The following is an 18,407-nucleotide window of genomic DNA, read 5'->3' as shown; positions in this document are numbered from 1 at the left end:
GTATGTGGGATTCCCCGCTCTTAGGGCGGTAAACTCCCCTCCCCCACTAAACTCCAACTGTCGGCGTCTAAGCTCGGGGCGGACCACAAAATCGGACTGAGCACACAGGTTCATCCTAACCTAAACGAGTCTCCACTCAAGAGCGGAGACTCCCTTCCGGAAGTTAGCAAATGACTATTGAACAGTCAGCCGCCCTAACCGGGATGCAGGAGTGACACTTCTGGCTCCCCGGCTCTCCGTGTCCCGCATTCCCAGCCCCAGACGGGTTAACCGGGCAAATACCCCGCCGCAGACACCTCAAGGGGCATACTTCACTGTTCTCTGGGAATATGAGATGGGAACCACCAATGTGTGGTGAATTCCCATCGTACTGTTCGGTTCCCTCCGTCTTAAAGCGAAGGAAGGGACCGCGTCGGGCAGTCCCGCGCAGCGGCGCCACTCGGAACGGCTATGCTGACTTAACAAACAGGGGAAGGATGGTCTATGTATGTTGTTGTAGGAACTTACGGCGTTTTCTCTTACCCTTGCGCCTTCTCTCTGAGAAAACCCCCGGATCATTCTCCTGGGCCCGTTTGGCGACTTCCTTCCGCGCCATAACTGTTACGCAGAAGGAGGCCACCGCCTCCCAGCACTCGGTGCTGGCGAGCATCTGTCTAACGACGCTGGGCAGATTCAGGTCGTTGCCGACTTTGGATGCGAGGGCACGGCACTCGTTAGTCCAGGCCGAACATCCCTCTAAGGTGTGCTGTGTCCCTCGCCTCCGGACAGTGGTGACATTTGGCGAAGGCCTCCTGTCCAATCTCCTCGTGCAGGTAGTCTCCAAAGCATCCATGTCCGGAGAGCACTTGCGTTAAGTGGAAAGAGAGGTCTCCGCGCCTTCTTCTTATCCACTGTTCCAAGACGGGCCTAATAGCCTCGAGCACTCTTAGAGCAGCTCTGGCGTGAGGGATCCTCTCCTGTTAGTGTCAAATCATTTCCTGTCTGGCCAGTGTTCTCCTGGCCTCGACCATCGCCTGTGTGCCGGCTTGTCTCCACGGGCGAGTCTTTCCTTCCATTCGTATCTTGGTAAGCGAGCGCGCTAAGTATACCCATTATGTCGAGCTGGTCAACACGCACGCCGCCTCCCACGGGATGGTGGAGTACACCCTCACAATCTTGACGGCCATCTTTCTCTGCTGCCTGTGCAGGAGCTTGATATTGCGGGAGGAGGCCACTAGAGCATCGCACCATACGGGTGCCCCGTACATCACGATTGAGCGCAACAGTTTCATGTAAATGCGGCGTCCCTGACTTACTTAACTCAACCCAACTCAAGCTCGCTTTACACAAAAACAATATTTTTTTACTTTTATTTTATTTTTTACACAATATATATAATTAATAAACAAAATATATGTTTAATTAATATAACAGAACAAATATATGCTTTATTTTGCACAATTACAAGCATGCATTATTTAAAAGTATGATCATACTTTTGCGATTACGAAAATTATGTATAGATGCTTTATTGTAGACAATTTCAAGAACTTTATTTTTTATTTGACATTTTTTTTCGAAAAAATCAATATTTTTCAAGATATATGTAAAAAATTTTAAAAACTTGATTTTTACTTTATTTTTTTATCTTGAAGATAATCTTGTCAATGATTTTTATTATCATATTTGTAATCAATGCACCAAAGTACAGTAGTACACTAATTGGCAACCAAATCGGAGGGTTTACCTTTTCAGAACTCTACCCCTCTTTTTAATTATTTTTATCGCGCTCGTCGCATGTGTACACAAAAATAAGACCGCTGTACGTTACGGAAAACTGTAAGAGTACGAGGCAAAATAACGTCAACACTTAGTACCTATCTCAGCGTGAAAGACCCCGTGAGAGGTACTTCAAAAGAAAAAATCCGGAATAAATTCTGACTCTGGATCTGAGCGAGGAGGTCGCGGACTAGAAGAAAATCTGTCAGCTTAGTCGTTTGATGTCGGAAAACCAGTAAAAATTACGAGCTATCCAACGACCCAACATATCTTAAATTGTGTGCCAAAGATCGACAGCACGATTCGCGCGAATTGCGAGAACCGCCTAATAAGGCGGGTCCAATCGCGAGGCGCGATAAACTCCCGTGCATGGGGGTGAAAAGTTCTGCGTGTCCCTGCGGAAAATCCGAGCGTTATGGAACCATTACCGGCAACGACAAGTCGAAAGGATCACCTGTCTGCTTCGACGAGAATATTGAGAACATTGATAAATTGGGTGCGTGGTGAAACAAACCGATTTCTGTAAAGCTGCTGATTTCGTTGATCGAATGAGTCGCGCGCAGTGTACGCCGGTGTCTTCTTTTAACAGATCGGCTTTTTTTTGCATAATCCACGAATATTATTGCGTCTGTTCTAGTATCGCGTGTGTAATTTTGTCGTGTATTAATTCCGTTAATTTTATGTTAACGCATCTAACGACACCACAGCTAAGCGCATCGCATCTCGTTATCGTCCGTATTATGTTTTATTCAATTCTTATTGTCTTTATTTAACGCGTGCGATATTTCCGATCATGTAGTTCCGACGTTATATTGAATGTTTGATCTAGAATTGTCGCGTATATTAAGCGTGTGCGAAGAGTATGGCTTATAGAATGTCGTGTTCGAATATCGTGTATCGTCAGATTATTGTTGTATCACAATAATTGTAACGTCGCATTCTGTGAATGAGCTCGTACCATTGGATGTATCGCACATTTTCCGGCTACGCCCGTGAACGGAAAACGCATTGTTGTCACAAATGAATGTTAGTAAGTGATGCAACTTGTCAACAAATAAACTTTTTTCTCTGACAGAAAAAGTAACTTTTATTTTAACAAATATAAGTTACTTTCTTCTCTGTTACAAGTCAAATACTCAGTAAGTTTTTTTGCTCTTCTCCATCCTCCAGCCCGCTCCAAACCACCCCTCTCCTTCAGTCGATTCCGTGGCTGAGTAATCAGTTATATTATTACCCATGACTTTTTAAAAAATTCCAAGTTAAACATTTTGTTAGTTTTTGCGTAAGAGTATAATGCTCTCTCGTATCTGGCGTTCAACTTATTTTAGTAATTTCCGCGTGATTGGTTATTGTAATCTACAAATTTTTGTGTGATTAATGTCACGGGTACCCAACGGAGTTGCACGACGCTCGTAAATGCGATCGTAAATTTAATACAAAAAAGATCTGAGAAAATATTTTTTGCAATAAATTTCTTACAGTTTTTTCAGGGGGAAATGGGTATATAGATGCAAATCAGCATCAAGTATTATATTAAATTAATTAATTTAATATAAATAGTGATATTACTAATTCTTATTTGACATGCTGTGTTATGACCGAAAATTAATTCGGCGCACATTCTGGTTGAATTCGGAGAAGTATATAAAATCACATAAATAAAAATAAAAGCACTAAGATCTAGCTACGACCGATGAAGGCTTTCTTACTATCATTGTGTTGTTACACTATTGGTCCAATAACGTATTTGTGATTTGAAAAAAGTTTTTTAATGTAATAAAATTTACATGTATTTATATAAATTTTAAAAACCACAACATAACGAATTTTGAGAAAAATTTTCACCAGAGAATTTACGATGAAAGTACATTTGTGATGTTATACTGTTTTATATTTTCTCCAAACAGGAATTGCCTTCAAACCGAATATTTTGTTACCTACAAAATCTCCTATTATTTGGGTAGATAATTCTAGCGCAAATGCTCGTCCAAAGAGATACGTGCAAGTCTTGAGTGACTTTTTACAAGGTATAAATACTATTAGATGTACAACTTTGCTTCCGCCGTTTTCCAAATGACTTTAGCGATATGTGGTGGTGGAAATAAACAGATGTAGACGTCATACAATAAGCTTGAGCATTTGTCAACATAATCCCATCGAAGCATTAGTCGATTTGTGTCCGCATCGTAAAGTTATTCTCAATTGAGAATGCCAGTTTACGAGTCAAATTCTGGTCAATTGTGGGAAGTTTTAATTTTCTGTTCTTCAATATGAAGAAATCTGCGACTGAGGTTTATCGAGTGCTCTCAAATACTTATGGCGAGACCACTATTAGTGAAAGAACGTGTGGTGAGTGGTTTCAATGCTTCAAGAATGGTGATTTTGACATCAAAGACCGGCATGGAGGTGGAAGAGAGAAGGTTTCCAAAGATGCAAAATTGAAAGCATTACTTCATGAAGACTTGTGTTAAACGCAAGAAGAATTGGAAAGATCATTAGGAGTGACTTAACAAGTCTTTTTGAAACGCCTGAAAGCCATGGGAATGATTCAAACAAGGAAATTGGGTGCCGTACGACTTGAAACTGAGAAATGTTGAACGGCGTTTGTTTGCTTATGAACAGCTGCTTGAAAAACAAAGACGGAATGAGATTTCTGGATCGCATTGTGACGAACTGGGGACAAAAAATGGGATTCGTTGCAATAACCCCAAGTGCAGAAAATCATGGAGACTTCTCGGTCATGCTTCCACGTTGACGTGGAAAGACCGAATATTGACAGTTCAAAGGTCATGCTCTGTATTTGGTAGGAGCAGCTCAGCGTAGTGTATTATGAGATGCTGAAACCGTCTAAAATAAACACAGGCGATCTGTATCAAAAGCAATTAATGCGTTTGCCAAAACCAAGCATTAAAAAACAAACGGCCGCAACATGAGAGACACAATGAGAGACACGATAAAGTGATTTTGTAGCATGACATTGCTAGATCCCATGTCGCAAAATTGGACAAAACATACTTGGAAACGTTGAAATGGAAAGTCCTACCCCATCCGCCGTATTCTTTAAACATTGCTCCCTCTGACTATCACTTGTTTCGATCAATGACATACGGCCTGGCTCACCAGTACTTTCGTTCTTATAAAAAAGTCAAAAATTGGATCGATACGTTGATCGCCTCAAAAAATAAACAGTTTTATCGAAGCGGGATTTGTGCGCTGCTTGAAAGGTAGGAGAAAGTAATGATCCGCGATAGATAATATTTTCGTAAATGTATAATCGTAAATGTATAATTAATTTTCTACAATAAAGTCTCGAATATCGAAAAAAATGGAGGAAGCAAAATTATACACCTAATAAATAAAAACAAATAAGCATTTTTTAATTGATAGTGCAAATATTAATATTACGGCATTGTTAAAGTAGTGTTTTAAGGGATAACGCCACCACTAAAGTTAAGAAAGTTGATTTTCTTTTTTTTTGCTTAAATCATTATTTTATACTTATAAAAATATGATGCAAGTAGTTCTAGAACAAAATTCGAACTGTATTATAGTGTTTGAACTGATCACATAAATCGTCTCTGTGCGCCAACTTCAATCTCAAGAGGTACCCTTGTGGTACCATATCTTTTATGTACGCAACTGTTATTTTAATAAAATAAGATTGAGGTTTTTGTTAGTGAACTTTCATGTTTATTATAATGTCAGTAGCGAGCAAAAACACGGAACAACAGGGACCGACGGGGGCTCCGTCGGTAAGAAAACAATACATAAACTTCCATTGCTAAGAACCATGAACTTGCTAGTGAATAAGATACATTTGTAACACTCTTCTCGTCTTTAAAAATTTGTCAGTACAATAAAAAAATGACTGAATGTCCAAAACAGTTATTGGTTTAGTAATATAACGTTGGGGAGGACGACAAGGTCTCAAAAATCGCCGTAAGAAGGGGCCGTTGAATTTGGCGCGGGGAAGATCTTGGTAGTGGTGGTATTGAAAGTGGGGTCCAAAATAGCTCTCCTGGAGGTGTAGGTGACCTTGAGGGTGCAGGTGGTACAGGTGACCTTGGGGGTGAAGGTAGTACCTGCAACTCAGCTGTAACTGGTATTAAATGATTATCATAAAAATGAACTCGGCGAGGCATATCCTCTTCTTGCGGTATCCTGGTGTTGGGTTGCTCCCCAGTTCCCTTCTCGTCACAAGAACGAATTTGATCTACATGCCTCTTGAAGCGTTTGTTTCCGTAATCTATGTCATAGTGGAGATCACCCAGGCGTGTGACGATTGTGCCTCATTAATCCATCCTTGGATTGTTTGATAAAAAATGAACTATTTGTTTAGGCTGAAATTCTCGGAATGAAGCATTAAATGTAGCTTGTTGCTTTTCCATCACCTTTGTATGTGCGTTATCTGGTCGCACCAAATCTATTCTTCTACGTATGTTGCGTCCAAGAAATAGTTGAGCTGGTGTTTGACCTGTTGTAGTATGTGAAGCCTTCCTGTATTGTTGTAGGACCTTGTTTAAATTGGGTTGCAACGATTCTGGTGTCGTAGATATTGCGCGAAGAGCATCTTTAACGGTCTGCACATAGCGTTCCGCTTGTCTATTTGTCGCCGAATAGTAGGGTGCTGTACATTTATGATACTTTACCCCGCTCGACTGTGAAAACGCTTTGAATTCTGCCGCTGTGAACTGTGTTCCATTATCTAAAACGACTGTAATGGAGACTCCGTACGATGTGAAGATTGTCCAGGGTTGTGATTGTTAAAGCTGTTGTTGTAGAATGAGTTGCTCTCACCTCTAACCATTTGCTATAAGCGTTAACAACGATAAGTAACATAGTGCCTGCAACTGGGCCTGCGTAATCTATATGTATTTGTTCTCAAGGTCCTTTTGGATATCCCAATGGTGGTCTCGAAATTTTGGCGGGTGGTGTGCGTGTTTGGCGCACTCCTTGCAAGACTTGACGGTCCGCTCAATGTCTGCATCAATGCCGGGCCAATAAACAAAAGAGCGAGCAATACTTTTGATTTTAACGATACCTACATAAGCTGCATGTAGATCGCTTAGAATCGTTTTTTGTAGTAAAGTTGGGATGACAATCCAATGCTCAAATAATAAGCAGTTATATGCCACTGTGTACTTGGCCTTTGGAGCTTTATATCCTGCGCGTATCAAATATTTACCTGATTCAAGTAATGATGTTTCATTCAAGATGAGTTTACCTAACTTTGGATTCTTCCGTGTTTCTCGGGCTATATTTTTCGCACCGGTAATTGATTGATTTCGCATAATACAAATTCATTAAATTCATCTTGAACCGTTTCTTCCTTAACTGTGATTCGGTGGAAACTGTTTGTTGTTGGCAATAGCGCGCGAGAGCAGTAATCAGAATTTGCGTTCAATTTTGTTAGTTTAAAATCGATGTCGTAATTAAAATGAGAAAGGTAGTCAGCGTAATTTGCCATACGGTTAATCCATAATACCAGGAATGATTTTTCCGGATGTAGTATTTGCGTAAGGGGCTTGTGATCCGTAATAAGTATAAAATGACGTGCGTACAAGTAGTAGAAGAATTTTTGTACAGCTCATACTATTGCTAACGCCTCTTTGTCGATTTGAGGGTAGCGTTGCTCAGTAACCGATAATGTACGGCTTGAAAAGGCGATGGGACGTTCTTGTCTATTTCTAAGTCGATGAGACAATACAGCGCCTAGTCCTATTTTACTTGCATCCGTTGCTAGCAGTAGTAGAAGTATTGGATCGTATGGCATTAAAACTTGTGAAGAGATTAATGCTTTCTTGATGTCATTGTAAGCTCTTTCTATAGCTGCTGTCCATGTAAAAGGTTCATCAAGAAGTACTTAGTATTCGGCTTCTCGTCGATAAATCTGAAATGAAGGAGTTATAGTATGTTGCCTTGCCTAGAAATAATTGCAAGTCTTCTTTTGTAGGTGGTTTTGTAGGTGCCTCTCGAATTGCTTCAACATCTTTGTCCAATTTATATATGCCGTCAATTTTATGACCTAAGAATTCGACAGATGATGTGGCAAAAACGTATTTTGCACGATTGAGGCGAAGACCATGCGATTGTAGTCGCTCTAACACTTCGTCTAGAATTCGCATTAGGTTATCGAATCCATCGGCGAATAGTAATACGTCATGAAAGAAATTCAATACATTAGGAAGATCTTGTAGAACGGTTTCCATACAACGTTGCCATATGGCAGGTATGTTTGTTGCACCATAAATTGCACGTTTGGGACGAATTAATCCATGTGTTGGCGTGTTTAACGTTAGGGCATGCCTAAATTCTTCATCCACTGGTAAGTGCGTGTAGGCATTGGTAATGTCTAAGTGACAAAAGAGGTTGGCATCTTTTATCCGATTAAACAAATGTTCGGTTTTTGGGATTGGATGCTCATCAATAACAATGCGTGGATTTAAAGTCTGCTTATAGTTGCCCGTAATACAAATTTTTCCATTTTTCTTTACTACTATGTGCGTTGTAGAAGCTCATTCTGAGTATGCAACTTTCTCATAAAATCCCGACGCAATTTTTGCTTCAATCTCCTGTACGTATTTGTAACGAAGAGCTAGTGGTACTTTGCGTGCGCGCAAAATACTGGTGTAGTCCCCGGCTTGAAATGCACGCTGGCTGGAGATCCTGTCAACTCGTCTGCTGCGTCACTAAAAACATCCTTTTTTTTTTTATAACGGAGAGGAAATGCGTTACCGCATACCCCAGGCCCCGGGGGAGGCTTGGTGGTTATGTGGGATTCTTCCCCACCGATGACGTGTCGGCGGGGACATACCCACTAAAACCTCTCCGGGTGTCCTGCCCTGATCCGTGACTGGGGAGCTCCGGGAACACGTGCAGTATACTTCCGGAGCGAGCATACTTCCGGAGCTCACTAAAGAGAGAGAGAGAGAGAGAGAGAGAGAGAGAAGAAGAAACATCCTTGTAACGAGCTAGCAACTGGTCAAGTTGCTTCTGTTGATTTGGAGACAAGCAAGATGGTACTGTATTCAATACGTGAATTTTGTTAGTAATGGAGAATAATTCAGCAAGATTAATTTCTTTAGCAAATTCTGCTATCTATTCTCGTCCTAAGAGGTTAACAAAGTGCTCTGTAACTACGTACAGATTAAGTTTCCGCGTTGTCGTGCCTAATGTGGCATTTACCTGTAGAAAGCCAATGCATTTGATATGGTGACCCGTATAGCTAGAGAATTTTTGACCTGTTTTTTGTAATACAGAGTTAGGTTTGATAGAACATAGTATTTGTTCGCTAACTATGCTGCATGGAGCTCCTGTTTTGAGATTTATTTGTAATTCACAACAGTCGATTTTTACTGAAAGTATTTTTTTACTCGGGCATTTATTTGCATTAATTTTTTTAATTTTGCTGAATTGTTGCTGAGTTGTTGCAAAGTGCCGATCTGTTCCGCTGGTTATGCCGCTGTTGTTATCTGATCTGTACTTTGAATTGCTCGCGACACTTTCTCTGACTTACATGCTTTGGTAATGTGTTCTTTTATTGCGCATTTATGGTAGACAGCTTCGCGAAATGGGCATTTATCACGTTTGTGTAGTTCGCCGCATTCCCAGCAAGGATTGAGATTGTTATTGTAATTCTTGTTTCTTTGCGTCTTAGAGCGGTGATTGCGTTGTTGACTTCGGTTGCGCGATGATGATCTGAAACGAGTAGTTCGTTTATTATGTTTAACTTCCGGTGGCACGTTGCCTAATTTATGTGTTCCTTCCGTTATATTTAATACCTCTGCTGTTTTGACTTCATTCGTCGTATAGCGCGTTGCTTCGAGTGCACTTGCGATTTCATGTGCTTCCACGAATGTCATTGGCTTTTTTGCGATAATTTCATCGCACATTTCTCGCAATTCAAGTCCGTGTAGAAACTGTTCAATTAGCATCCTATCTAGAAAATCGCCGTATTCGCAATGGGCAGCTCTCTGCTTAAGGCGCAAAAACGAAATTAGCAATGCTCTCTTTTTTCTACTGAACAATAAGACAAAATTTAATGTTTTCAGCAAATTTATTTTTAGTACAGTCAAAATGATTGATGAGTACTGTGCGCAGTTTGTTATAGATTAGTTTTTCCGGCTGATAAATATAAACCAATACTTGTTACGCGTAGTGTTGCGTATACGTTTGCTTTATGTATTATTATAATCAAATTTATTACTCGAAATAAAAGGAATCACACGGGTTTCGTAACCGACTCGTTCGTTCAGGCTCAAATATGTTAAAACCTGCACGGGCGGTTAGGCAATCCGCGTCTTTTCATCCACATACGCGCGCATACACATGGACATTCTCCGAGCCAAAAGAACGACCAACCAGAATGCGGCTGCCAAGATGAGCACACGATTCGCTGGGAATAAAGGAGTGGGATCATCACGACTCCGGAAGAGTATATCGATCGCTCATCGATCGAAAAATCATTTTCATTCTCAATTTTGGCTGGCAATCGCGTAATCGTTGGAACAATTAGCAATACACTGCGCCGTTACCGTCAAGCAAAATATAAAAATGAGAATGCGTTGCGTTACGAATACCGTCAGTGAATAAGTGTCCTCTCGGAAACACGCGAAGACGTGCACGGACCAACTTGAGATCGTGCTGAGAAACGATAAAGTGCCGAACATTTTGGTACCTCCTGTGAGGTATCTGCCCTGGTTTGCGACGAAAGTGCCATCCTGAGCAGAGGCGGTGTATCACATACGAGACAAAGGGTGCGCTACGAAGTCAATCAACGGCGTTCCCAGCAAGAGGCTCTTCACATCATAAGGACGAGCTTGCCGAGAACAACAAAACAGGTCGATCAGGAAAGTACAAGTCAATTTAATTTGATACGAATTGCATAACGATGGCCACTAGAGTTGAAATATTGGAACAAAAACGAAAGACTCTAAAGGCACAGCTTACGAGTCTCGTGAATGCCCTCGACAAAAACAAGTACGACAACGCAACATTAAAATTGCGCATTGCCCGATTAATGGAACTATATCACGCGTATGAAGACTTCAATGCTGAACTCGTGGTGTTAGATCCGGACGATGAACACCAAGCGGAATTTATGGATATTAATGAAAGATTTTTTACTCTCGCGGGCAAAATCGATAATATTCTTTACGGAACAAATGCCTTGTCGAGCATTAGCGGCCCGACAAACGAAGACACTTGTAGACCCAATACAGCAGCCGCACCGGCGATTCAAAGAAGGCGTATAAAATTGCCAGATGCCCCGATGTCTTTGTTCAGTGGAAAATTCAAAGAATGGCTTTCTTTCAAGAACGCGTTCATTAATTTAATTGGATCGCGATCTGATTTATCGGATTTAGACAAACTTCACTATTTGACGACCGCATTGAAAGGTGAGGCGGTCAATAAGATAAAGATTTTTGCAAACAATAAAATAGACTATGCTACTGCATGGAATTTTCTAGAATGATCATATGAGGTAAAGCGTATATTAATAGTGCGGCATCTCGCGTCTATAGTCAACCTTCCGGTGTTAGACAAAGAGAACACAAGCGGTTTGATGAAACTCGCGGATGATGCTTAACAGCATCTCGCAGCGTTAAAATCTTTAGGGGTCACAGTCGGTTCTGAAATGGTAATATATCTTTTAGAGAGTAAATTGCCGAGACACACGATGGACAAGTGGGAAGCGTTAATCGAGAAAGATGAATTTCACACTCGAGCAAATGTGTGATTTTTTATATAGAACAGCGGTTTGCGCGTCAAGACGCGAAAAGACAAGGTCACGCGAATCTAAAAGGAACAAGGATGCACCCCTGGCGAAAAGGGCGCGAATATCTTCCTCAAATGGGGCGTTCGCGTAGTAACCGCGTCACGTAACTGCATCGTGTGCAAGGATAAGAAACATCCGCTTTATCTTTGTCATAAATTTAAGCAAATGTCTGTGCCGGACCGCATCGAGACAGTAAAAAATGCAAAAATCTGTTTTAACTGTCTATGGTCTCATAAAGAAGTACCGTGTAAATTCTCTAACTGTACAGTTTGCAAACGACGTCACAACACACTTTTACATCTTGAAAAACCAACAGATAAATCAGATATAACCAACACTGAAGTTTCTCAATTAAAATAACTAACTAATTCGATTGGCAGCCAAGAAACAAGTCTCGCGACGATATTATATTTCGCACCGCAGTTGTTAACAAGCGCGATGACATATGTCCAAGGTCGCGGTGGGCACAAGATAAAGGGCCGAGTATTGCTAGACACGTATGCCACGGCTAATTTTATTACCGAAACTTTTGTCAAACGTTTAGGTATACCGATAATTAAACATTCGGCCACAATCGGTGCAATTGACAACGCCAGCACTGTGTCGAGAGACATAGCGCAAATTATCATCCATTCGATATACGACGAGTACAATAAATCATTGACCTGCTTAATAGTACCTACGATTGCGGATTTGATATCCGCCGAAACGTTCTCGCGTGATTCATTTAAAATTCCGCAAAATATAAGGCTAGCCGATCCAGAATTTCACATTCCACGGGGAATTGATTTGTTAGTCGGATCCGGAACAACGCTATCGTTATTTTCTGTCCGGCAAATTAATTTATCAAACAAACATCACGATCTGTATTTACAAAAGACACGACTCGGTTGGATAGTCGCTGGAAGTCCGTCCGCGCTAAACTCTTCGAAATCCCCGATGTGTCACTTAACGAGTTTAGAACGGCAATTAACCAAATTTTGGGAAATCGAGGAAATAACGACGGACAAACCGATGTCGGAAGAAGACGCGCGATGCGAAGCGCATTTTTCAGAGACTGTATCTCGCGATAATAACGGGCGTTACGTAGTACGATTGCCATTTCGCAAAGATAGCGTGCGTTTAGGCAATTTACGGGCCCTTGCTCTTAAACGATTGTTATCCGTAGAACAAAAATTCAATATAAATGAATCATTTAAAATTGGATATATTCGGGCGATCAAAGAATGGCGTTAGGATACATATCTCGAGTGGAAAATCCCGGCAGCGACGGCTATTACATGCCTCACCACGCGGTGGTAAAAGAATCTAGTAGAATACTACCACTAAAATTAGAATCGTGTTTGACGCATCCGCAAAAACCAGCGAAGGAATGTCGTTGAATTCCTTGCTAATAACAGGGCCCACTATTCAAGACAAGCTATTCGTGCATTTGATTCGATTCCGTACTTATAATTACGTTCTTACGGCCAACATAAAAAAAATGTATTGTCAGGTGCAATTACATGAAAATGACCAATGCTATCAGAGAATACTATGGCGCGTAAACGAAGAGATCAAGACTTTTCAATTTAATACTCTCGGTGTCGCCTCATCCCCATTCTTAGCAATACGCGCGATTCACCAATTAGTAGATGACGAACATCATGTCTATCCTCGAGCTGCGGCAATTCTCAAGCGGCATTTGTACGTAGACGATCTGTTGACAGGTGCAGAAACTATCAAACAAGCGCGAATGATTAAAGATGAAGTGATCGCGTTGTTAAACCGCGGCGGATTTGTCATAAGACAGTGGGCGTCTAATGACGAACGGATCGTCAACGATCTGACTACCAATACACTGCACGTAAATTTCATATTGAATATCGATCGTTAATTAAAAACGTTAGGAATAACGTGGAAGGCGCGCGACGACAAGATATGCTATTCGGCACACTCCATTGAAATACCGGGAAGACTAACGAAACGGAACATTCTATCAAAAATCGCGAAAATATTTGACCCGATGGGCTTGCTGGGTCCCGTTGTCTTATACGCGAAGAAACTAATGCAGGACGTGTGGAAATGTAAACTTCAGTGGGACGAATCCGTCCCACAAGATTTGCATACCGCATGGATGGAATTCGCTCAACAGCTGGCGTCGATAAGTCAGGTTTCTTTCGACCGCAGGTTGTTCGCAGAGGGTTGCCGTGATGTTCAGATACACGGATTTTGCGATGCCAGCAATGTCGGTTACGGTGCCTGTTTTTACGCACAATCGATAGGGAAGAGCGGAAAAACGACAATTAAATTAATTTGTGTGAAATCGCAAGTAGCACCGTTAAAAACTATAACAATCCCTCAACTAGAGTTAAGCGGCGCGTTGTTACTCGCGCGATTGTATATCGAAGCGAGCGGCGCGTTGAGCATCATACTTAGTAGAGTCATTTTTTGGTGTGATTCAACAATCGTATTGCACTGCTTAAAAACGTCACCTCATTTATTAAAACCCTACGTAGCAAATCGAGTCGCGGAAATCCAAGAAATTACCGGCCCGTGCAAATGGCGGTGTTGTAGCCTCATTAGCTACCTTAATTGTCTTGCATATCCGCTTAGCAACAATCACGCCACGAGCGCCCGTTGCAGCGGAAATGCAAGATTGCAGAATTGGTCAATCGCGCGACCAGCGTAAGCATCGACGATTGACGCGAGCATGACCATATATGGTCACCGCGAGGGCCTAATGCCCCACCATATCAATAATACAGAAACTATAAGTTAGGCTGCCTAATTATGGGCAGCGGGAGATTCTTACGAAAAGCACGAACGGCACGCGCGCGCTCCGCGATAAGTCGGACACCCGACACCCCGCAAACCATCCAGCGGCCGAGTGCGCGACAACGCGTGATCCGTGCACCGCGATTTGATTCTATTAAGTGGAAAAACGTTTATAATAAAGTTTGGGGAATAAAAGTATCAGTAAAAAGGTGAAAAGTGTTATTTGCCACCCCGCGCGTTTTCCTCCAAGTATCCTCCTCGTGGGTCCTAACCCTTCAGACGGACCGAATCCCGAAAATTTTATCTTGTTGCACCCGCCGGTACAACAGCGGATCGCAAGATAATCCTGCCGACGCAATCTCTAGAGGGCAATTACCACACAGTTTTTTGCAAAATAGAATGTGGTTTAAAGGACCTTTGTGGTTGAAATGAGAAGAAGGAGAATGGCCGTATTTAGTGACGCAATCCATAGAGATATCTGAATTAAAACGAAGCGCGTGTATGATAATTAAGCATAATGATTCCAAAATATTGCTAAAATACGTGTCATACTCTAAATTGCTTCGCGTTATTGTATACTGTTGCCGATGGCGGCCCTGTAATAGACATACTGACACATTAAATATAACAGAATTAAATGAGGCCAAAACGCGAGTTTTGAGGCTTCTTCAATCTAGGCAATTTTCAAACAAAATCAAACTTCTTAGAGAAAATAAGCAATTGCCAAGTAACAGCAAAATTATTAATTTAAACCCTTTTTTAGATAACGATGGGCTAATCCGAGTAGGAGGGCGGTTACGATTATCACATTTAACATTTTCACAAAAACATCCAATTTTATTGCCTAGTTGGCATAATTTAGTTGATAGCATTATTCGCGAAATCCACACGAGACAACATCATACAGGAATTCAGACTACACTGTATAGCCTTAGACAAAAATTCTGGCTGCTTGACGGTAAAAACCAAGTGCGAAAGGTCGTGCGGGCATGCACGCGTTGCTTTCGTTTCAGTGCTAGCATAGCCGAATATAAAATGGGAAATCTCCCCACGGTGCGCGTGCGTTTCGCGAACGCGGGCATAGATTTCTGCGATCTTTTCTTTATTAAGAAAAGAAAACATCGCAATAGAACGAAACTTAAAGTATACGTGTGCGTATTTATATGCATGTCAATTAAAGCCGTTCATCTTGAGCTCTTGAGCAATTTGTCCTCCGATGGGTTTCTCGCGGCATTACGAAGGTTTATAGCAAGATGAGGGATGTCGAAACATCTTTATTCCGATAATGGAACCAATTTTGTCGAAGCTAACAATCAATTGAAGGAAATGTACGCGCTTTTTAATTCCGAATCTCATCAAGATCTCATAAATCAGTTCGCAAGTCAGCAACGTATAGTTTGGCATTTTATACCGCCCGCCGCGCCACATTTTGATGGATTGTGGAAGTCGACGGTGAAGCTCTTCAAGCATCATGCCAAACGCGTTGTAGGAGACTCTTTGTTCACGTTTGAGGAGTTAAATACGTTTATAACTGAAGTCGAGGGTATTCTCAACTCTAGGCCAATTACGACACTTTCCTCTGATCCAAATAATCTTTTGGCATTTACGCCGGCTCACTATCTTTTCGGCAAGCCATTAACAGCAATTCCAGAGGGTAACGTCAGCTCCACTCCAGTAAATCGATTATCTGCATGGCAGCACATTGCGAAGGTCCGACAAGATTTTTGGGCCCGTTGGCAGTTGGAATATCTTAATGAGCTTCAAAAACGGAGTAAATAGGTGAAAGACAGACCAAAACTTGAGGCCGGAACGATTGTACTCATAAAAAACAAAGGACTGCCGTGCACACAATGGGCGCTAGGTAAAATCACAGATTAACATCCTGGCAACGATGGAGTCGTACGTGTTGCTACCATCAAAACGACAAATGGAGAATTAAAACGCTCCACTAGACTGTTCTGTCCATTGCCGGTCGAATATCAACAAAGATGAAAGCTACATAAAATCACAAGTTTATAACAATGGCGATTATAATTGCCGTGACTCGAACGATTCGTTCCAGGCGTTGTCATGGACACGTAACACGTGACTCAGACGATTCGACCCAGGCACTGTCACGGACACGTGGCCCAAGCGAACAGCCCGAGGCGTTGCCACCATTATAATATGCCAGATTTAGGCAAGCAGTCCCAAACAATAAAAAACATGCACACAATGACACGTCATGTCGTGGCTCAGGCAGGCGGCCTAGGCGTTGCCACGAACTACCAGCAAGTGTAGTTGCGATTCAGACGAATAGCCTTAGGCGTTGTCACTTGCATACAAAAGATTGATCACGAGTACTCGATACAAACACATAAAAATAAATAAGATCTCAAGCGACTAATTATAACGATTCTCTTAAAATCCTATGTGATTAATTATAACTCTAGATTGTCATGCGTTTTGATCGGTGCCCTCTCAACGGGGGGAAGATGTTGCGTATACGTTTGCTTTATGTATTATTATAATCAAATTTGTTACTCGAAATAAAAGGAATCGAACGGGTTTCGTAACCAACTCGTTCGTTCAGGCTCGAACATGTTAAAACCTGCACGGGCGGTTAGGCAATCCGCGTCTTCACATCCACACACGCGCGCATACACACGGACATTCTCCGAGCCAAAAGGACAACCAACCAGAATGCGGCTGCCAGGATGAGCACACGATTCGCTGGGAGTAAAGGAGTGGGATTATCACGACCCCGGAAGAGTATATATATATCGATCGCTCATCGATCGAAAAATCATCTTCATTCTCAATTTCGGCTGGCAAATGCGTAATCGTTGGAACAATTAGCAATGCACTGCGCCGATACCGTCAAGCAAAATATAAAAACGAGAATGCGTTGCGTTACGAATACCGTCAGTGAATAAGTGTCCTCTCGGAAACACGCGAAGACGTGCACGGACCAACTTGAGACCGTGCTGAGAAACGGTAAAGTGCCGAACACGTAGATTAAATTTGTTCATTTCTTACGTTCGATCGTTGGACGTGCGCATCGTTAGGACGGTACCGATAAGTATTTGTTTATAGTTACGCTTTGCGATTGCTACCGTCTCTGTTTATTTACGTTCACCCGTTCCGAGGCATCTTGTTTCATTTTTGTATCATTTTTTTTTCTTTCATTCTTCAGTTTATTACTTATGTACAAGATTAGCTTCAATAAATCTTTTTTATTTCTTTTCTACCAATCCAAGTGCGATTATTTCTCCGAACCCGGCAATCCGGCGAGCTTATCCGTAACCGTTTCTCCCCTCTTCCCGTTTCTCCCAAACCGTCCAAAAACCACCAGCGTTACAATTGCTACACGTGGCGATTGTGATTCCACGGTTTTTGTGTGCAGGATTCGATTACAAACTTCTGACACAATTTTTGTGTACGCAACTGTTGTTTTAATGAAATAAGACTGAGGTTTTTATTAGTGAACATCCACGTTTATTATAATGTCAGTAGCGAGCAAAAGCACGGAACAACAGGGACCGACGGGGGCTCCGTCGGTAAGAAAACAATACATAAACCTCTGTTCGTTGCACGGCACTGGTATGCGAACTAGCATCGATGCAACTCGGCGGAATAAAGATGCCCGTTAAATTTCTGTGAATGCGCTTGTAGCGTTTGAAAATTATGACTTTTATCTCGCACTAGGATATTCGCTTTCTATTACCACGATACGCTTACTCATCGGAATTCGATTACGAAAAGGCGAGCTCCCGCCGTTTGCGGGAGCCTATATAGTCTGCGACACGATCCGTTCCCGAGGGTCTTACGTGAACTTTTCACGGTTTCTCAGAAAACAAGTCGTGCCGGGCTTAGCCGTTCGAATACGCGAGATCGTCGCGTATCGAACGTCAATTGGTCGACTACATTGCGCATCGCGCGACCACGCGCGCGATCACGCGGACGCCAGACCGAGCTCACCGCTCCGTTCTGATCGACAAACAATAACATGTTGACTTCAAAGCCAAGAATTGATCGCCTGAAATTGAAAAATAATAATTTCAGCGCTTCGCAACATTCTTGGCTTTGGAATTAATAATTCGGAAAGAGGCTAAAAATTGCGGCGTTCCACAAC

At 41.9% G+C, this 18,407-nt stretch overlaps 1 protein-coding gene across 1 annotated transcript in view; it reads left to right on the top strand.

Moving 5' to 3' along the window:
• LOC105200444 (sodium/potassium-transporting ATPase subunit beta-1) overlaps positions 1–18,407 on the top strand; it is a 223,991-nt gene that overhangs the window by 53,525 nt on the left and 152,059 nt on the right. Inside the window, exon 3 of the mRNA XM_039447782.1 lies at positions 3,666–3,785. Coding sequence (XP_039303716.1) covers positions 3,666–3,785 — 120 coding nt within the window. The remainder of the gene's footprint in view (positions 1–3,665; positions 3,786–18,407) is intronic.

This window comes from Solenopsis invicta, chromosome 4 (genome assembly GCF_016802725.1).
Source record: "Solenopsis invicta isolate M01_SB chromosome 4, UNIL_Sinv_3.0, whole genome shotgun sequence".
NCBI classification, from domain to species: domain Eukaryota; kingdom Metazoa; phylum Arthropoda; class Insecta; order Hymenoptera; family Formicidae; genus Solenopsis; species Solenopsis invicta.
This window is presented reverse-complemented; position numbering and strand designations above follow the sequence as displayed.